The 21,502-nt window shown below is 47.8% G+C and overlaps 2 protein-coding genes across 2 annotated transcripts in view; both read right to left on the bottom strand.

The window, feature by feature from the left end:
• Nucleotides 1-8,391: 8,391 nt before the first annotated feature.
• RFESD (Rieske Fe-S domain containing) lies at nucleotides 8,392-13,479 on the bottom strand. The gene is made up of 4 exons (XM_009932872.2): nucleotides 10,759-13,479; nucleotides 9,758-9,938; nucleotides 9,633-9,667; nucleotides 8,392-9,399 (listed from the first exon to the last, which is right to left on the bottom strand). The coding sequence occupies exons 1-4, from the start codon at nucleotides 10,834-10,836 to the stop codon at nucleotides 9,049-9,051; spliced, it is 645 nt and encodes a 214-aa protein (XP_009931174.1). The 5' UTR covers nucleotides 10,837-13,479; the 3' UTR covers nucleotides 8,392-9,048.
• ARSK (arylsulfatase family member K) overlaps nucleotides 9,848-21,502 on the bottom strand; it is a 34,866-nt gene continuing 23,211 nt past the window's right edge. The window contains exons 7-9 of the mRNA XM_075446907.1: nucleotides 20,721-20,945; nucleotides 20,369-20,635; nucleotides 9,848-9,938 (exon numbers count right to left, since the gene is read on the bottom strand). Of these exons, the coding sequence (XP_075303022.1) occupies nucleotides 9,901-9,938; nucleotides 20,369-20,635; nucleotides 20,721-20,945 (530 nt within the window). The 3' untranslated portion in view covers nucleotides 9,848-9,900. The remainder of the gene's footprint in view (nucleotides 9,939-20,368; nucleotides 20,636-20,720; nucleotides 20,946-21,502) is intronic.

The raw sequence follows: 21,502 nt of genomic DNA, 5'->3' as shown, positions 1-21,502 counted from the left end.
ATGAAGAAATGACCTCACTGCTACCTCATTTGCCATTCACCGCGTGATACTGCCTAGCAGCTAGAGCTTTATTTACATAGAAAGTCTGTATAACGTGCATCTATGTGCATAACCATTTACCTTAGCTCCTCTAAATTCAACTTAAAAGAAACCCATGGCTAGGTACTGCTCCCAGGCCCCACGCTGTTGTGCCAAGGTCCCATCTCAGCAGAGCAAGCACCACACACGCCACACATGCAGTGGGACAGGACGTGGCTACGGTCTGTTCGCAGACGTGCACAGTGACCAGCGCCGCTGGGTTAAAACGATCCCGCAAAGAGTGAGGGGCTGCTTGTTTTGGGAACTCGGTTCCTCCTCTTTGAAATCACCACCTGAAGTTCGCCGGCTGTCAGGCACATTGCCCTCCATTGTTCCATTTCCCTGGCTGTAAGGAAATTCGGAGATGGGCGATATGTGAAAGACCTTGAGAGTAATTTTTTTAGTGGTAACCATTTTTACTGAAGTTTATGTTGCTCCCGAGGCACAGAGATGATGTTGCAGAAGCCTGTTTTACCTTAAACACCCGGGGTTTGTCAGGGGTCCCAAGGTGAAGCTGCACTTTGTATTTCACCAGGAACAACCCTGGCCAAATAAACTGATATTCTTATCGTCACTCTTCCCGCTCGTAACTCCTTTATAAAGGGACTTGGAGAGGCCTGCGAGAACCCCAAACTCCCCTGTAACTGACCTGGTGACCGATTCCCAGCCACCCCGCAGCAGGTCCACAGGCAGCAGCGACGCAGGACCCCAGTCTTGCCATGCAGCCATCGAGGGCTGTTTCCAAAATACCTTCAGCAAAGTCATCCGAGGAACGGGCGCAGACCATCCACGTGTGTTTTTAGCTTCTGTCAACCACTGCAGCTGTAGCAGGAGCCACGATTTCTCACGGATGTAGGGACTCCACCGGCGGTCAGTGACAGTCTGTGCAGGAACACACTGTCCCCTCGGGTCCTGGCCACGGCCCCGGGGTGAGCTCCGCAGAGCCGGGAGCAGGGAGGGCTCTGGAACTTCCTGGCAAGCAGCCTCGCACGAGTAAGAACTGCCTGAATGTGCCATTGCTTAAGAAATGGAAACGCCAGTCATCGCAGTCACGGAGCATAACCGCTGCCCTCTGCGAGGAGCAGCAGCCACGAGCCGTGTCGCTTATCTGAAATCTCAGGAAGGGAGTGCAGAACAGCTCTGTTTTTGTCTAATTTGAACTTAAAAAGACGTCAGATTTATTTTGTTTAGCCTGAAGGAACTTTTGGATTCTTTCTTGTTTCCATTTTGCAATGCGGAGATATGGGGAGAGAGTTTGGGTAAATGCCAAGAAAACCTTTTATTTCATTTTCAATACTCACACTTTTCTGCTATAGGAATATTGATCTGCACCAAAACTAGGGAACATTTCAAATATTAATTTATGCTTCAGCTTCACAGCTATGAAGAACAGACAATATTCACCAAGGAACTGACTGATAACGTTTGAAAACAGAGGCTACATGAGGCAATGTTATCGACTTACTGTATCTCCCTGCTGTGAGCGTTCTTAGAAAGGATTCTTCCCTTCTGCACAGCAAAGAAAAACTTTGTACAAGATGTGCATAGAAATGAACAGATAATTACCGTTAAAGCTTGCATTGTCCAAGTTACGGAAGCAAAGCCCACTGGGCAACAGGAAAAATAATGAGGAGCACAACAGCACAGAAAACCATAGAATCACAGAATGGTTTGAGTTGGATTGGACTTTCACAGACCATCTAGTCCAACCACTCTGCAACAAGCAGGGGCATCTACCACTAGACCAGTTTGCTCAGAGCCCTGTGCAACTTGGCTTTGAACATTTCCAGGGATGGGTCTTCCAACACCTCTCTGGGCAACCTGGGCCAGAGCCCCACCAAGCTCATGGTAAAAAATTTCTTCTTTATATCCAGTCTAAGTCTCCCCTCTTTCAGTCTAAAGCCATCACCCCCTGTCCCATCACTCCCTGCCCTTGTCACAGCCCCTCTCCAGCTCTCTCGCAGCCCCTCCAGGCCCTGGCAGCTGCTCTGAGGTCTCCCCGCAGCCTTCTCCTCCCCAGGCTGAGCAGCCCCAGCTCTCCCAGCCTTTCCTCCCAGCAGAGGGGTTCCAGCCCTCGCATCATTGCTGGGGCCTCCTCTGGCCCCGCTCCCACAGCTCCAGCTCTGTCCTGTGCTGAGGGCTCCAGAGCTGGACGCAGGACTCCCGGGGGGTCTCAGCAGAGTGGGGCAGAGGGGCAGAATCCCCTCCCTCGCCCTGTGCCCACGCTGCTGGGGATGCAGCCCAGGACACTTTTGGCTTGCTGGGCTGCCAGCACACATTGCTGGGTCATCTCCAGCTTCTTGTCCATCAGTACCCCAGGTCCTTCTCGGCAGGCTGCTCTCCATCCCTTCATCCCCCAGCCTGTTTTGATACCAGTGGTTGCCCAAACACATGTGCAGGACCTTGCACTTGGCCTTGCACATGAACGTAGTGAACACCAAGCCTCCTTTCTGCTTAGCACATGCAAACCGATAATGAGAATACGTGTGAACACCCGCATCTCCAGACTGACAGTGAGCTTCAGGTCGTCTTTCAGCGCTGAGTCTCGACAAAAATACCGTGATCCCTACAATGTGACGCAGCCTGGGAGGTGCTATTCATCCTGAACAGCCACTGCTTTTCAGACTCGATGATGGTGCTGGCTTCTCGGATGCCAAGACGATGTGGTGCCAGGAGCACTGAATGGCCACGTAATCAGCACAGGGGAAGGCCACCACTGCACTGCGCTGCTCTTCTGTGCTTTGCTGGGCCAAACTACAGCTACAGAATTACGAAATTTATCCTGGAGCTATCTGTGCCAAACAAACATGCAATTTATTTCTGTATGTTCAGTATACAATATAATAATAAAGACGACACTTTTTACGTGAATGGGGATGAACCTATGTGTCTTGGATGTTAACTGGAATCAAGGTAGGACATCCAAGAGCAGAGGTAGTATCTCCTATTAAACAACTCACATACATACACTAAAAAATCAGAAAAGCCTTCAGGCGCTATGGCCACTCTTCAGGGTGACTAAAACCTCTAGTAGTTTTTCCAGCTACAGTGGCCAGCTTAATAAAAAGATTCTGCCTTTACCTGTGCTCTCTGTGCTGTCTGGGTCCCTCGTCAACCACAACCTTAGCAAAAGTTCATTGTATTCTGAAGAGTTAATTTAATTATAGCTTCTTTAAAAGAATAAAATGACACACAATTTACTATAACATTCACATAGGATAATTGTTTCTGGAGTAGTCTTTCCTTCATAAGCCTTGGATTTTTAACCGCTATGCTTTGCAACAACAAGCCATACTTCTCAAACACCTCTTTCAGCAGAACAATCCCACTGTTCAAGAATCACAGCCAGTGCTTGTCAAGGCACTCTCTTCATCTCATGGAAGAAGAGACATTGATGGGCTAATTAGCATATAGGCATTGATTTCCCAGTTTGCATACCTACAAGCAAAACTGGCACTTTCGCTTTTAGCCTAGTTCGATAATATCCAGATGTCAAATGTTGAAAACTCTCCATTCAAGTAAAAAAATCCACTCAACGAAATCAGTAGGTTTGCATGAATAAATGCCACATAAGAAACAACATTTGCTGCACAGAGTTCAAAGAACTGACCCAACCCATCAGACCCCTGAGGTCTCACCTACGGCTCCCGCATACCTGTGCTCTCGGCACGATGCCGGTTTACCCACTGGCCAAGCTGCCTGAGATTGCTGGCCCAGCAGAAAACCTCTTGCCCCAGATGTCTCAGATGCGGTCAGGGTGGGGAAGACCCCACCAGTGAGATCTGGTGTGGGACCAGTGAGCGCTGACTCTCGCAGCCCATGTTTGTACTATCAGCAGGGGAACGATGTGAGTTTTGCAGAAGGCAAAAGCAAGGACTGGGAGAATGAAGGCCCACCCACTGTAGGAGAAGACCAGGTTCAAGACTGCCTAAGGAACCTGAAGGTGCACAAGTCCATGGGGCCTGATGAGACGCACACGTGGGTCCTGAGGGAACTGGCGGATGAAGTTGCCAAACCACTCTCCATTATATTTGAGAGGTCATGGCGTTCTGGGCAGGTCCCCACAGACTGGAGAAGGGGCAACATCACCCCATTTTTAAAAAGGCAAAAAAGGAAGACCCGGGGAACTACAGGCCAGCCAGCCTCCCCTCTGTGCCTGGCAAGATGATGGAGCAGATCCCCCTTGAAACCATGCTAAGGCACATGGATAACAAGGAGGTGACTGGGGACAGCCAGCATGGCTTCACCAAGGGAAAATCGTGCCTGACCAACTTGGTATCTTTCTATGATGGGGTTACAACGTTGGTGGACTAAGGACGGGCAACTGACGTTGTCTACCTGGACTTATGCAAGGCATTCGACACTGTCCCGCATGATGTCCTTCTCTCTAAATTGGAAGGACATGGATTTGACAGATGGACCACTAATTGGATAAGGAACTGGCTTGATGGACGCACTCAAAGAGTTGCAGTCAATGGCTCAATGTCCAGGTGGAGACCAGTGATGAGTGGTGTGCCTCAGGGGTTGGTACTGGGGCCGGTGCTGTTTAATATTCTTGTCGGCGACATGGACATGGTGGGACTGAGTGCACCCTCAGCAAGTTTGCCAACGACACCAAGCTGTGTGGTGTGGTTGACATGCTGGAGGGAAGGGATGCCATTCAGAGGGACCTTGACAGGCTGGAGAGGTGGGCCTGCATGAACTGCATGAAGTTCAACAAGGCCAAGTGCAAGGTCCCGCACATGGGTCAGGGCAATCCCAAACACAAGCACAGGTTGGGCGGAGAGTGGCTCGAGAGCAGCCCTGAGGAGAAGGACTTGGGGGTACCAGTGGATGAGAAGCTCAACACGAGCTGGCAATGTGCGCTTGCAGCCCAGAAAGCCAGCCATATCCTGGGCTGCATCAAGAGAAGCGTGGCCAGCAGGGCGAGGGAGGGGATTCTGCCCCTTTACTCCGCTCTCGTCAGACCCCACCTGGAGTCCTGCGTCCAGCTCTGGAGCCCCCAGCGTAAGAAGGACATGGATGTGTTGCAGCAGGTCCAGAGGCGGGCCATGAAGATGACGAGAAGGCTGGAGCACCTCTCCCACGAGGACAGGCTGAGAGAGTTGGGGCTGTTCAGCCTGGAGAAGAGAAGGCTCCGGGGTGTCCTTAGAGCAGCTGCCAGTACCTGAAGAGGCCTACAGGAAGGATGGAGCAGGACTTCTCACAAGGGTGTGTAGTGATAGGACAAGGGGGAATGGCTGTAAACTAAAAGAGGGCAGATTTAGATGAGATATTAGGAAGAAATTCTTCACCATGAGGGTGGTGAAACACTGGCACAGGTTGCCCAGAGAAGCTGTGGCTGCCCCCTCCCTGACAGGGTTCAAGGCCAGGTTGGATGGAGCTCTGAGCAACCTGGTCTGGTGGAAGGGGTCCCTGCTGATGGCAGGGGGGTTGGAACCAGATGATCTTTCAGGTGTCCTTCCAACCCTTACCATGCTATGACTCTATGATCATAACATCACTCTCAACACGCCTCTCCAGGAAGCTCTAATTATCCAGCCAGTGACTTTTTGGTCTCTTGCCCACAACTGCTCATTCCTTCTGCCTCTTTGTTGTCCCTTAAACGCCACCTCTGTCTGACTGCCTTAACTCAACCGCTCCTCACCTCCCTCCTTCTCCTGCTATTAGTCTCCAATTATAAACAGCCATGTCCCAGTTGTCCAGCGGCTCCCTGGATGCCTCTCGGTCCCCCCCACCCCTCCCACAAGTGCCTTTTGCTGCTGTTTTTTGTTATCCCCACTGAAGTCTCCTTCCCCCATGAGTACCAATACCTCCTCCTCTTCCCTGTCCCGACACTCCTCACTTCTCATCCAGGTCCAGTGCCTGCCGTCCCCACTCCCCACCACATCCGAGATCCCCCCGTGTGCCACCTCCACCCCTCCCTACCAACCTCCTGACTGGCTTTCATCCAGGAGAATCCCCATGTCTTCTTCTATGTCTTCACGCGATATATCCACAGAACCAGAGAACTAGAAAGGGCTGGCAGGACAAGAGACTCAGATATTAGGAACAATTTCTTTACTGAAAGAGCAGTCAGGCCTTGGAACAGGCTGCCCAGGGCAGTGGGGGAGTCCCCATCCCTGGAGCTGTTCAAAAAACATGTAGGTGTGGCACTTGGGGACATGGTTTAGCAGGCGTGGTGGCGTTGGGTGGATGGTTGGACTTGATGATCTTAGAGGTCTTTTCCAACCTTAACGATGCTATGATTCTATGATTCTATGAAATGTTCAACTCCCAGACATTAAGTGGTTACAGTATTTTCAAATCAGGTGCATGCTCCAGCATTTCAAAGATCAGACAAATCGAATTTGATTAGTGAATATATTTTTTTAAAGGTATCAACTTTAACATGCTGTAGGTTTTGCCCTTTCCTGTCACAAAAATAAAGGAAAATAAAAGAAAAAATAAAATATAACTGCCAGCCAACTCTCCCTCCTTTGCTCACAGCCACCTGAGTTAATAATTCTCTGTTCCTTCTGTGATCATCAACAAGAAAACTGAGGGGAAAGCAAACTAACCAACAAACTTTAGTTATTATTTTGATGCGATCTCCCTGGGAATAAGAACATGTTTAAAGTAAAAGTAAAAACACCGTAAAGGCTTGCAAATAGTTATTATTCTTGAGAAGTACTGAAGAAAAGGGAGTTATCTAAGCCTGGACATGCACTTCCACTGATTTCATATGATAAACAGTAAACATATGGTTAAACACTTTGCTGGATTTTAGCCAGAAAATTCAATTCTGCAAAAGCCTGAGCACTCTTCCATTAATATGAACATCATCATGAAACTTTCAAGTAAAACTTCCTGTTACTAACATTCTACTAAATGTCGTACAGGCAACAGCATATTACTCATAATCGGTACTTTCTTAAACCGAATGGCATCTTTGTTAATTTAAATTGTCAATTTCTTTTAATGCAGTATTTAAAAAAAAATGCAATGAAAATATTATCTAAGCAATCACAAGTCAATGCAGGTACACCTGAAGAACCTACAATAGATTTATTTTATGTGATTTGTGTCTTTCAACAGGAGAAGACAGCAACATCTAAGTTCCGTCGCAGGTGCAGGTAGCTGGGTGAGGAGGGAGGGAAGGGGAGCAATTCTCCAACCCCCTCCACAACACCCAAAGGGATGCGTGCTCCAGGACCCTTGGAGCATCGGCTGTGTCACCTCCCTCCCACCTCACCTTCCTGACATCTACCCTGCGGCTGCAAGTAGAGAAGTCTATGTATTCCTTTAAAAAACAAACACACACACACACACACAAACCCCTCAGAACTGGCCAGCACACAACAGCGTTTTCCAGCAGATGACCAAGATGAGGTTCATCTCACAGAAGGCAAGGCGTTTGCATCATCGGCACTGGCTGGCCGAGGGGTCAGTGAGAGGAGGAGGAGGAGGAAAGTGTTTCTGTGCTGCAGTTCTTCTAAAATACAGAACGGAGACAGGTCAGCTTGACAGCACCTTGAAGGTGCCGCTTCTCCCTATCGACCGCAAAAAAAATGCAAAGAGGCACGATCAGAGGTGGACATCTAAATTTCAATGCGGTGAAATAAACTGGTTGTGTGCTTTGCTTTTTTCTTCATGATCAATCGGGCACAGACAGTCTCCTCTGATACTTAGAACAGAATCATAAAATCACAGAATCATTAAGGTTGGAGCAGACCTCTAAAGTCACCAAGTCCAACCGTCAACCCATCACCCCCATGCCTGCTAAACCATGTCCTGAAGTGCCAAATCCACACAGTTTTTGAACCCCTCCAGGGATGGGGACTCCACCACTGCCCTGGGCAGCCTGTTCCTACGCCTCACTACTTTTAAATACATTTATATGAACAATGGTGTTGACACAGACCTACTTACCTTCCACATACATTAAAAGCCCACTGCACGCACAGGAGAAGCTTACAGATGAAGACCAGGCAACTTCAAAACAAACCCAATTGTGACCAAACTTTGCAACTAATCACCCAAAAATGTACCCCGAGGAACGGCAGCCATGCAAGGCGACACCAAGCACCCGCACAGCATCTCTGCCCACCGGACCCCGTGGGCTGGGCAGGGGAACCCTCCATATCCTGGATCCTGGCCTGCCCCCAGCCCAGCACAGCTCAGAGGGAAAATGTTTATCAGGGCAGATCTCACATTACACACTAAACGCACACAGAGAAACCTAACTTCTGGCTTTAAACAGAATGCACACCTTTTCAAAGGAATGTATGAAAATGCATTTACAGTAAATAAAAACAAACAAACAAAAGCCACTGCATTATGTATCACTTTTTTATCCCCAACAGCTTCTTCCTCATCCAACAGAATCAGGAAGAACAAGCTATGCATGGCAAATGCTTGTCATATTACTTGACGCACTACTGAAAAGGACTTCAGTGAGGAGAAGGAAAATAAATACTTCTATGGAATCATGGTAGTAATACACAAATAGGCGTAAAGAAGGTCACTAAAATACGCTCAAGTTTTGTACTTTTCTTTGTGGCACTTAATAAATGTCCAGAGATTGCTCACATATCTAAAAAGTGAAAAATTTCCATGTCATCTATACTGAAGGCATTATAAATGTAAACTGTTAAGTACATAAACATAACCTTTATACCTGACTATTTACCTTAACCTATGTATTGTATTTTATAAGCAGAAACACACTACATATCCTATTTTGCTAGAATTGTTTTAATTTTTAGGAGGGTTTCTAAAATATCAAATATTATGAAACATCTGCTATAAATAAGTCTTTTTGAAAAGCACGTGCAAAAAAAAAAAAATCATGGGCACAATATCAGTCCCATTTCTGACAATGAAGAGCTTCTTGTCTTACCCAATTCTACACGTTTTAATGCTTTAACAAAACATTAACACTAGAATTTAACCTGGAGACAAACGTCATGGTCACAGTACATTTTTCTTTCACGACAACGGTTCTTCGTTGCCGCATTCACCAGGATTCTGGTTTCTGGCCACAACCGACTCTGCTGCTTGTGAGTTGCTTTGTTTTTCCATAGATGAATCACCATTATTTTTGTACTTCTCAGCAAAATAATCGGAGTCGAAGCTTACAGACAAATCTGGAGGAGTCACATAAACGTTTCCATTGTCCATTGTGACTTTATGAATCCTCTGTTTAACTCCTTTTGATTGCCACTGTGGTGCTGGTGATGGCTCCAAAGGGTTTACTGCTTCATATAATCCTTCTCCTGTTTCTAAAGTGATTTTATACTTATGCCAAGGACAAACAATACATGCATGACCATTGATATCCTGCAAGAAGAAGATAAAAATAGCAAGTCATCGGCTTCTCACATTTCTCCTAGAAGAATTTCTAGGACAAAAGACATGTTTGGTGATTAGCTGTATGGCTGTCTGCTATTTTACATGTATCTCCATTTCTTTCCATGTTATGTTCAGACAAAAGGATAAAAGTATTCAAAAAAATGCATTAGAGTTTTCGCATCACTGTATGCTGCCTCATAAATTTCATTTTGCCTACATACCTCTATTTCTCCAAGAAACAAAGGGCCTCCTTCATCTGAAACACAGTAGAACACAGCATTAATCTACGCAACAGATTTTATGCTTAATTGTTGCAACGTTGAGATCACATGTGCAAATATCTTACGGTAGCAGCGAGAATCCATAGCATGAAAATTCCCTTCGTGGTAGAAAACAACAACTTCTCTGCCATTGACCTTGGCTGTTACTCTTTTGGACTTCTTTATGTCATCTTCTTTGCCAACTAGTATAAGACCATCTGTCCCCGTTTCAACTGTTTCTGTGCTCGAGCTGTACACATCCACATCCTTAAAACACAAAAAAATCAAAAAGCCACCTTATGAAACAGTTTTTGTTTTAATTTCTACATGTAAAATGAGTGTCTCTGTCCCCGAGAAAACCCCGACCCATTTAACACGTGAGGTGAAAGGAGCAGCTGCTTTAGGAGCAGACTATCAGCAGGCACACGAAGTGAGGCACGGGAGTGCGGCGATAACGTTCCGCCAGCGCGCTCGCTGACGGAACCGGGACTGGGAAAAACCAGCTGCTGCAAACCTGATACCTGCGGCTGAAGCAAGATAAATTCTAAATCACTATGCATTTACTCTGCACTTTCATTGCCATATCCCTGGGAAAGCTACGTGCAAAAACACGCAAGGACGCTACACGTAAGATACTACAGTATTTAGCTATGCAACGGGTTGACAGGAGTACCTGCATGCAAATCCAATACTCTTTAAGCTAGCTTTATGGCTAGAAATACAAACTGACGTAAGTTGATAAAAACCTGGAAAAGGGAAAAAAAATGGTTTATTGAGAAACTGTGTTCAACCTGGCCGTTTTAGCAGATGTGTCTGCCTTTCCCTTCCTCCTCTAACATATCTCAGACGTCGCACAGCTTCACCCCAGCAGAGGACATAAGTAGTTTTATCACAAAACCTGCCTTCCCATGAAAACTGCTTACATTTAGCTACTGCCTTCCAGTTCCCTCCCAGTTCCCAGTATAACCTTGCTTCCTCAGTAAATCGGGCTAGGAAAGGTCTTTGCGCGTGCTGAGAGCCCCTGGGACCTGCAGGCGGGGGGCTGCCGCTGCAGCGGGGTGCCGAGCCACCAAGAGCCGCACCGTACCTTCGCTCCGCGCCAGATCACCACCGAGATGAGGAAGCAGATCAAGAAATGGAGGCTCAGAATAACGAGGTCCAGCATCGCCCCTCTTCGCTGCGCCTTACCGCAGCCTGCCCTGGCTCGCCCACGTCTGTGTCTTGTATCGGTGCACGCCACAGCCCCTCGTTACACGCAAACGGGGGGCAGCGAGGCCGGCCCCTGCAGCTCCATGGGCAGGGTGCATGGAGGCTCGGCACGGCAGCGGCCAGCTCTGCCAGGGCTGATAAGCAGCGGGGATGTGCTGGGGATGGCCTGATAACGTTAGAAGAGAGCTCCAGGTTCCTCCTGCCGCCTTGCTCCCCGCAAGTCCCACCACCTTCTCCAGGCGGGACGAGCCGAACCGAAACCGTGCTCAGAGCCAGGCGCTGTGCAGTGTGTTTAATCAGAATCAGCAACTGCGTGTTTCCTAGAAACCATCACACCGGGAAGGCCGGTGTCAGTAACCGTGCGGTGTTTCCAAGGCCAGTCGTTATCTGATCCGCACACGATCAGCCGTAAGCACCGGCTCTCTGCTTTCCAGTTTACAGGAATGTCCACCCAGTCTTACCTAGAAAGTGAAACGTCACTGCCAGACTCACAGGACCACCCAACAGGGCATTCACACTTACTTTCTTCAAAAAAATAAGCACAGCATGTAGCAAACTGACCACAAGAACCCGAGTAGGAAATCCCCAAATTTTTACTATCGCCTTTTGGCTGACTCTGCGTACAAACTTCCCAAACTGGCCAAAATCTTAAAATGCAGAAGCCTATAGTCAGAAACACTCTTAGGAAGACACCTCTAAAAAACAGTATACCCATAGACATACACATACAGAGACACAGACACACACACACGCGTGTATCTACACACGCCCATATACATCCAGGCCAGCATTAAGTAACACTTGGCACCAAACCTCCACTTTGGAGGTTCGATGGCTTTCCTACAGTCAGTCTGGATTTTGCACACACGAATTATCCGGGCACCCCAGTCTGAGACCTGGCTCGGCCTGTCAGCACGTCGCGGACCCTACGTGGCCCGACCGGCACAAGCAATCAATAGCCAGCGGCTTCATTTCACAGCCAAGGCTTGCGCGCTCATCTGCGACCAGCCGCAGATTAAGAACTGCCTTGGCACGTTGGGGTCCTCCAGAAGAAAGCCCTTGAGGCAATGTATACTCATTAACATGCCAATGAGTTTGTTAAACACGTGGTGGTAAAAGATTTTGTTCCCTTAAGAAAAGATGGCAGCTCAGGACTCATCATCACGACAGACCCTCTTACTGCAGGCCTACTGCTGGCCACGTTCTCATCCATGAAGTGGACATCCACCTGCAAAGCATGAACAGAAAATGAGAGATTTCAACCTAGAGCAGCCCACAGTGCAGTGAAAGCCCCAAAGCAGGCACCGGTTTCTTGCCCAGGGGAGTTGCCTGCCTCTGGGATAGGACCCGGCATAAGGGAAAGGCAGTAGACCTCCGAGGTGGTCTTCACCCAATGTCACCTTCTCCTCTTCTGCCTCAGGCCCTGTCTTGGTGCCATGATGAACAAAGACCTGCTTTCTCCTGCCTTTCTTCAAACAGCACAGACATGAGCGTTAAGGCCAAGGCCAATGGCATTCTGGCTTGCATCAGGAACGGTGTGCCCAGGAGGAGCAGGGAGGGGATCGTGCCCCTGTGCTCAGCACTGGTGAGGCCACACCTGGAGTGCTGTGTTCAGCTTTGGGCACCTCACTCCAAGAAGGACATTGAGGGGCTGGAGCGTGTCCAGAGAAGGGCAACGAGGCTGGGGAGGGGTCTGGAGAACAAGTCTGATGAGGAGCGGCTGAGGGAGCTGGGGCTGTTCAGTCTGGAGAAGAGAAGGCTGAGGGGAGACCTTCTCGCTCTCCACAGCTCCCTGACAGGAGGGTGTAGTGAGGCAGGTGTTGGTCTCTTCTCTCAGGAAACTAGTGATAGGACGAGAGGCAATGGCCTCAAGTTGCATCAGGGGAGGTTTAGATTAAATATTGGGAAAAATTTCCTTACTGAAAGAGTGGTCAGGCACTGGACCAGGCTGCCCAGGGCAGTGGTGGAGTCCCCATCCCTGGAGGGGTTCGAAAAATGTGTGGATGTGGCACTTTCGGACATGGTTTAGCAGGAATGGTGGTGTTGGGGCGACGGTTGGACCTGATGACCTTAGAGGTCTTTTCCAACCTTAAGGATTCTATGATTCTAAGCCTGGATCAGGGGACAGACGAGCGGGTGAGCATCGCCTGCCCACCCAAAGCACATCAACATGGGAATCTGCCTGCCATCCTCTCACAGCCCCTCGGGAAGTGCACTCTCCATCACTCTCTATGGTGAAATAATAAACAGTTTTGCTTGCTCCAGTTTCTCCCAGGCTGATGACCATGTTAAAACCACCCTTTCGAACACGATGCAGAGCACAAAGGCTCACACAACCTCCCCGAGTCCTGCAGCAGAACCCTGAGCTACCAACCAGCCACCAGAGTGGCACCTACCAACGGAAGCATAAACATGTAACTCTAAATAAAGTTACTCAAACATGCACAAACTGTAAGTTGATTTTCTACTAGATTTTTCATAGAATAGTAAGGGTTGGAAGGGACCTTAAAGATCATCTGGTTCCAACCCCCCTGCCATGAGCAGGTACATCTTCCACTAGACCAAGTTGCTCAGAGCTCCATCCAACCTGACCTTGAACCCTGTCAGGGAGGGGGCAGCCACAGCTTCTCTGGGCAGCCTGGGCCAGTGTTTCACCACCCTCATGGTGAAGAATTTCTTCCAATATCTCATCTAAATCTGCCCTTTCAGTTTAGAGCCTTGTCCTATCACTACACACCCTTGCGAAAAGCCCATCTCCATCCTTCCTCTTGGCCCCTCCAGCCACTGGCAGCTGCTCTAAGGACACCCTGGAGCCTTCTCTTCTCCAGGCTTACCAGCCCCAACTCCCTCAGCCTGTCCTCGTACGAGAGGTGCTCCAGGCCTCTCATCATCTACATGGCTCTTTTCCCAATCTTTTCTTAAGAGTCTGGCTGCTCAGTGCACACTGCGCTGGAAGGAGCCAAGTGGCATCTGGTGGGAATGACAGCCCAGGGGATTTGGGAACAGCAAAAAGATTCATTTTCTGCCTGGGAATATGGCTGAGTTTATGAGCTGTAGTAACTCATTGCCATACCCTGCCCTAACTCCTCTTAGCCCTTTGGGGAAAGGGAAGAAGATCAAAGCTGCACGGGGCATGGGACTGACGTGCCCTGCGGACACGGGTGTCGGGGTGGGCGGCCATCGGGGGAAGATGCTGCTGATCCCAGGGATGTGGAACCCCGGGGGAAGATGCCCACCAGTCCTGGGCAGTGCAGGGGATGAGGACCCCTTGGGGAAGATGCCGCCTGTCCCGGGCCGCGCAGGGGATGAGGACTCCTGGTGAAAACACCCGCCAGTCCCAGGGACGCAGACCCCCCAGGGGAAGATGCTGCCAGTAACGGGATGAGGATCCCTGGGGGAAGATGCTGCTGGTCCCGGGCATGCAGACCCCTGGGGAAGACTCCCGACAGTTTTGGGGATGCGGAGCCCCGGGGGAAGACCCCTGCTGGTCCCAGACAGTGCAGGGGATGCAGACGCCCAGGGGAAGATGCTGCCGGTCCCGGGGATGCGGACCCCTGGGGAAGATGCTGCCGGTACCGGAATGAGGACACCCAGGGGAAGATGCCCACCAGGCCTGGGGATGCAGACCCCTGGGGGGAAGACCCCCGCCTGTCCCGGACAGCGCAGGGGATGCAGACACCCAGGGGAAGATGCCCGCCTGTCCTGGGCTGTGCAGGGCATGTGGACCCCTGGGGGAAGATGCTCTCCAGCGCCGGGGGCGGGTGCCGTGCTGCTGCTGGCAGGCAATGGGCTGGTGCCGCGGCGGCTGTGCGGCGCCGGGACCTGCTGCTGGGCACCTGGCCCTGGCCAACCTGGTGGGAAGCGTGCCCACCGCAGTGCCTGGGGTCCTTACCTGGCTGAGCTTGGCGGATACATATATATTTTTTACTTTTTCTGGTGCGTTTCCTTGTCAGACACAATCATGGAAAAGGGCGAGATCGGCAGGATGGGGCGCTGCGACGCAGACAGTTCCTGTTCTGAGTCCAACTCGCTCATCCCTGCAAAGCCTGACGAGTACTTTGGTCACGCTTTGTGGGTTTCGTGATGCCTCGTTCAGAAATAAAACTGGTCTGCCCAAGAAACTGAGCTCTTGCTGTTTAAACCCACTGGAAAACCGTGGACGTGACTGTTTCCCTTCAGGCGGGTTGGTGCCAGACTCGTGTTAGGGAACTGGCCGGTGGTACAGGCGGAGCAGGGGGCTGAGCAGTGCTGGGATGGGATGCGCGTGCTTGTCTAAAACATGACAAAAGTCTTCTAAAACATCGTTGTATTTATCCGTGCCTGGCATGCTCTGAGGCAGAGCGATGCAGGAAGGAGTGCTGCGGTGAGAACGCGTCCTTCTCATTTAGCTCCCGTTTTATTCGTAAGGTTTCATTACACCCGCTTCACCAGCTGAGTATTTTTTGTTGCATTGACACTGCAAATTAAGCCGAACCTGCGTTTTTCTGGGGTGTAAGAGCTCTGTTTCTCCAGGACGGGGCGCAGGCGGTGTTTATAGGTGTCAGCACACACGTATCAATACCCTCCTCACGCTGATCTTCATTCACTTGTATGAAGATGACTGACAAACTGGAGCAGGTAATGGCGAGAGCTCTGTGCCCGCGATGTGAGCTGTGTGAGGGGCTGTCACCGGACCCACAAGTGACATCCCCGGTACCCAAAGGAGCAGGGGGTACGGCTGCATCCCCGCATTTGGTTGCCGCGGTGGATCCCCAGTCCAACTGATGCCCTCGAGGAGTCCGAGGCGCTGAACATGAACCAAAATGCGTTCGTGTGGTGATCCCGTGAAGCTCTTTCTCCTGCAAAGACCCTGGCTGCAGCTTCTGCGCGGGGAACAGCGTGGCCATCTGTGCCGGTTTCAGCAGCCATACAGCTTCTTTCGTGGCAGCATCTATCTCCAGGGGAAGCTGCTAAGCAGGGCTTTTCAGTCCTCAGAGTCTGCAGCGGCGTGGTGCCTTTGGGCTCTCACTAATGGGGAATCAGCAACATCAACTCTGGGCAAGGCTCCTGCTCGCGCCGGGTCTCGCTGGCTCCTCAGCAGAGGTTTTTCTTGCATATTCTGGGTGACAAATCTGCACTGGCTCACTGACATGGGACGTGCGGCTCCTTACATCCATGTTCTCCACCCAGCTCTTGCTAGCCTACCCTGTGGTCTTTTCTCTACACCTCTCTACTCTTTCCGGTGATTATCACATCTATCAAAACCGTCTCTCGGTGGGTGCTCGCCTTGCACTGGGGTTACTTGTAAAGGCACCAGATGCTGTCCAGCAGGCAGCTGTACCACCTCCATCTCAACAAGCTTCCCCCGAGGAAGTCAGGTGAAAGCAGACTTTTCTTAGAAGACGTCATTTTGACAACAGTGACCTCACGTGATGTTTTAGCAGAACTTCATTACAATAATAATTCATGTCTACTCGTAATTACTGTTGCTGATAAAGGGTCATTATAAAGGTGGGTAAAGCTGGCAGTGTGCTGAGCTTTGTCCAGGACGAAATAGAGAGTGGTGAAGCCTGAACCCCTACCCCACACACCAAGAGGGGCTGTGAGAGCATCCTGGGGGCATCTGGTCCAGCTCCCTGACCCACTGCAGCATCACACGTACCTTGGCCGCTCTTGACCAGTATTTTCAACTTATTTTCAGTAAGTTCCACTGACAGAGTTTAGATGGCTTCTCTGGTCAGGCTGTTGTAGTGTTTAACCGCTTGCAGTTCCTTCTTCATATAGTTCACCAGAACAGCCCTGCCTGAAGAACGGAGACATCTCTTTTTCTGCTCTCGGTGGCAGCATGTGCTGTGCTCCTACGAGCACCTTATTGATAGCCGAGGACTTGTCAAGGTTCCTCTGACGGCTGAAACAAACCTAATGTGATTCACAAGTCACTTATTTATATTACTTTCCTCCGAATTCTCTCATGTTTACATCTTCTTAAAACAAAAAAGCCACAAAAAAGCAGAGACAACACTCTGAGGATTCACTAGCGTTAAGAAGAATAATTGTCCATGTCTTGCCTACAACACTCCTCTAAATCAGTCTTGAACATCACTTGTTTCCCGTGTCACCGCATCATGCTGTCAATTCACGCTTTGCTTCTGGTTCTGTAAAATCTTCAGGCGCTTGGGGCTTTTCTTCCTGCAAAACTGCATCCTAGACAGTTTGTTGTTCACCATTTTAGTGCTTTTCCCCTTCCTTTTTATTTTGACCTTTAACGAGTCCATGATGAATTTTGCCTGACTGATTCCAGATCATTTTCCCCCCCCGCTAATTGAGACTACTTTGAATTTTAGCCTATCCTTGGAAGTGCTGATAGCTCTCCCAGGGTGCATTTTCTCATGTTTAATAAGAAAAAAAGTGCCTACTCCTGCATTCAAATTGCTTACTAAAGAAGTACGAAACAGTACTGCATCAAATTCTCGCAGACCTTGTTTGCTCAGCCTTACCACTTTTTAATTACTACCAAGTTTGATTGTAGCCAGTTGTTAACCTAGCTTACAGTCATTTTGTCTAGGCTCTGTTTCCACAGCTTGCTTACAATATGATCAGACAGGCCACTGCCCAAGTGTGTTCTAAGTCTGATCTCCCCACCTATTTTTCCCTTACTGACCAGGCTACTTACCCTGACAAAGGCCCCTGCTGGTTATTTTCAAGTGATTCACCGGCAAATTCATAGTGGCAGCCTCTTACCTCTCCAGTGACCACAAAGAACTTGTATTTACAAAAGTAACTTCCTTTTTGTTCATCACGACAGTGGCACCTCTCCTGCCTTCATAAGCACTTGGAGAGAAGCAGGGTTCAGAAGCGGATCAGGCCAATGCCCCTTGTAGTCTCGGGTAAAGCTGAAGAGGCTGCGCTGACCTGGCTACACCTAATAACTACACTTGATCCTGCTGCCATTCCAGCCTGCCTTCTCCCCTTCATTCCATAGCGTCTCTTCAGCGGTAATACCGCGTAACCTGTGGAGCATGTCTGAAAAACAGATTTTTTTTTTTCCTTTGTTAAGTGGCCAACCTTGCACGTTGCAAACCTCATTTACTTATGTTACAATAATGGAGATGCATTAGCATAACTAAGACAGGGTAACCGAATATGAGCACATGGTTAAATGTATCTGGTTTGGACTTAAATTAGCCCATTTCTGTACCAACACAAGCAGTCTGTTTACTGCAAACGGAGCCAGGAAGGCATTAAGGGGCTTTTGCCTTCTCTCCTTCTAACTCTTCAGAACAAAGGTTCACTCACACACAAAAAATAAATATGCAAAAGTCAAAGATTTGATTTTAACATACAAGTCGATGTTTTCTTTTTAAATAAGCATTTTAAGAAGACCAGACACAAAAAGAAGTACTGGACCAGACGTACTGACTCGGGACCCGATGGCTGCTGGTTGGCTCACGCGCCACAGAATCACCTTGTGTGGCTGCATCCCTGCCTCCTGACATTCTAGCTCTGCTTTGTGAGCTGGTACATTCCTGGGGTTTCCCTCATGATCTGGAAACCTGGCCCCGAGCACTGGGCTTCTGCGGACAGCCTGTGACACAAGAAGTCGTGACACAAGAAGCTGTTGCAAGGTATTACGGCAAGAAGTTTAGTTTTCCAGTTTGTTTTTCCATTTCACAAAGTATCACAAACTGCACTTTTGTAAGTCTAACACTTATGAAGAAGTACACCTGAAAAGCTCGTGTCTTTAAAGAAAGCACTGTCCATAGAACCGACAAAATACAATTTTCCCTAGTAATTTCTTTAAACATTGAGTCACTAAAAGAAGCACACACACAAAACACATCCAGTTCACCATATTCTGCTGTATTCTGTACAACGTACTGTGTTCTACCCAGACCTCTGGAAAGCAAACAGTTTATTTATTCTTTTTCCTGATAAATGAGCCTTCTTATGGATATATTTATGCTCTCTTCCTATGCAGCCATTCTACATTACACTGCTAAGACGTGTTTTTTGTTGACATTACTTCATCACTATCTGAACTCATTTTAGCAAGAATTCTGATGACATGTGCTACAGTGTTTGATGGTTTATTTTAGCTGTTAATTTGTTGCTTCTCTACAAAAAAAAGGGGGGGAAAAATTCTACCGTAGCGGTAAACAGTATAAGGTTAGCGTTAATGTTCCACAAACACAATGATACAAAACAGCTAAAATATTCATAAATATGTACTGAATTCTAGTGTGGTACGTAGTTTACAAAATGCATGTAGAGCATCTAGCTAGCCATCAGAAAAGACATATATTTTTCATGTTTATTTTTACTAGCCTACTGCCACTCCCGAGTATTTCATTACAGATTCCAGAAAGCATTTAGGTATGAAGTATAATCTCATCCTGAATTGTTACTATAGCAGCAGTAACTGTGATAAAAAGTAAGTAAATGTAAATGCTGCAACAATTACATTCTTCCTTAAGCAGAAGAGTTACTAGCTAAACCTTACTTTCTTCCAAAACTGCTTTGGTTTTTTTTACCACATACCTAGAAAAACATAAAATAGTATTTTTATGTTGACTTTTTGCTGCACGCTTCAATTGTATCTCCTCTGTGTACACTGCAGGTTCCAGTTCTCCACTTGTTGATGCACATTGAAAGATTGACTGTCAGAATCTAACTGCATAACGGACATTTATTCAAGCAGTTTTCATCTTACACTATGCAAATCACACTATTGCCTTTCAGAGAACTGCTCAGCTCTCAGGTTTCATCAGAGGTGTTTGCTGGTTTTTAATTTCCCACAGTGACCAGAGCCCAGATTGCTTTTCACCTGCACACATGTTCAATTCGTAGCCTATGCATATTACGAAGTTTTAAACAGCAAGGAGGGGTAAGTACCAGATCCAAAAGCAAGAGGTCAGAAGACAGACATTGAAAAGATGGCGAGTCAATCATGTATAAACTGCTGACATAGGAAGTACATGAATAAACTGCATCTGTGTTCAGACCAGTACTAGTTGTTAGCTTTTTGACTGTATTGCAACCACAACAGCCTCTCTAAGGTGGAAGAACATAGATTCATTGTGGACTTAAAATCCGTCTTGATGGAAAGTGGGGTCCAGCACATTTCACTACACTACACTGAATTTTATAATCCCTGCTTTAGTCTGGCCTTAGAGACAGAAATTCCTGTTGCATTCTCATGCTTAATACCCTATCTTTTTGCAACCAGGTAAATATTCCATACACACAGTTAGTACTTACGTACTACCCTTCCTATGTATACTTCTGTATTACAGAGTTATAGCATGTAAAAACCTAGATTTGTTGTGCTGGCTAGTTACATAAAGTGCTTTTGGCTTTCTTACACAAAGTGGTAATTGTTTGGGCATCTTTGCTTTCAGTAGCTTACATCAGACAGTAAGTCTAACACTTGAAATACAGCACAGTATTACAAATGCAGAATGTCTTCATATCCTCAATCATACTAAATCTAGGCTGGTTTGTTTACTCACTTTGACCAAGCCACCTGTCAATTGCATTCTCGTATTTTTTTGGTTCCTTTAACCAGTCTTCATGCCACCTAAGGTTCGCAATAACATTTGAGTAATTCTGACCCAAACTTTGTTTCCAGCTCATAAACTGTCTTTTGTTATACTCCTGAACAGAAGAAGAAACCTTTGGGTAATTTACTACAGAGCGGAGTATTTTGTCCAAGGAATGCACAATTACTGGGAACTTTATGGCAACGTTTGTTAGCTCATCTGGATCTGCAGAAAGGTCTGGAACAAACAAAAAGTCAGTTAAGAGCCAATTTGCAGTTAAGTAAATTAATCAGTCAGTCAGGACATAGAAGCTGTAACATACCAAACAGTTGTGGAAGTACTGAACAGCCATCTGAGTACGCGATATATTTCCATTTGCCAGTTCGAAGCATGTACGTGGAAGAATTCACGTTGCATCCGTGGAACTCGCTCAACACCCACGGGGGCCGAGGCGCTCCGGGTGACACTTCGTTTTCAGCCTTTCCACGTAGCAGCGGTATAAGAGAATATCCACTGAGGTTCTGCGGGACAGGAATTCTTGCTATATCTAAGCAAAGATATACAGAGTCAGAACGCTACTGCAGTTATTGTGATTAAAAAAGCCTAATGTAATGCTACAGGTGTCTGAACATAAATGCTATTGCAATAATAAAACACGCATTCCTAACTACTCTTGTTGTAGAACACAGGAACCCAAAAACACGCAGGTAATACAAAACATCCTTAAGGAACTTTTCAAGGAGAGGTGTCTACCATCTTGACTGGCATACCAGTGCCAGCTATGTCTAAGTCAATCTTTGACAGATGTTAAACTCGATTGTGCTAGCCTCCAGTGACAGGTGGTGCTTTTTTATTTTTTAAATCATGTTTTTATACCCTTCTGCTCTAACCACCTCAGGCAAGAGGAAGAGATTGTGATAGCATGAAAGGACCCTAAAAGCTCCACATCCAACATGGTCTAACCACTCCTTTCTTTGACAATAACGGTTCTAAGCTCCTATGCAGCATTCTTGATCAGTGAATAACAAAACACTTCACAGACGGTGGCCATTATGGTTATCACCTATGCCTGGTGGGGAAACTGAGGAACCGAGCCACTTGTTT

The sequence above is a fragment of the Opisthocomus hoazin genome, chromosome Z (assembly GCF_030867145.1).
Source record: "Opisthocomus hoazin isolate bOpiHoa1 chromosome Z, bOpiHoa1.hap1, whole genome shotgun sequence".
Taxonomy (NCBI): domain Eukaryota; kingdom Metazoa; phylum Chordata; class Aves; order Opisthocomiformes; family Opisthocomidae; genus Opisthocomus; species Opisthocomus hoazin.
The sequence above is the reverse complement of the archived record's forward strand: the minus strand, read 5'-3'. Positions and strand labels throughout refer to the sequence as shown.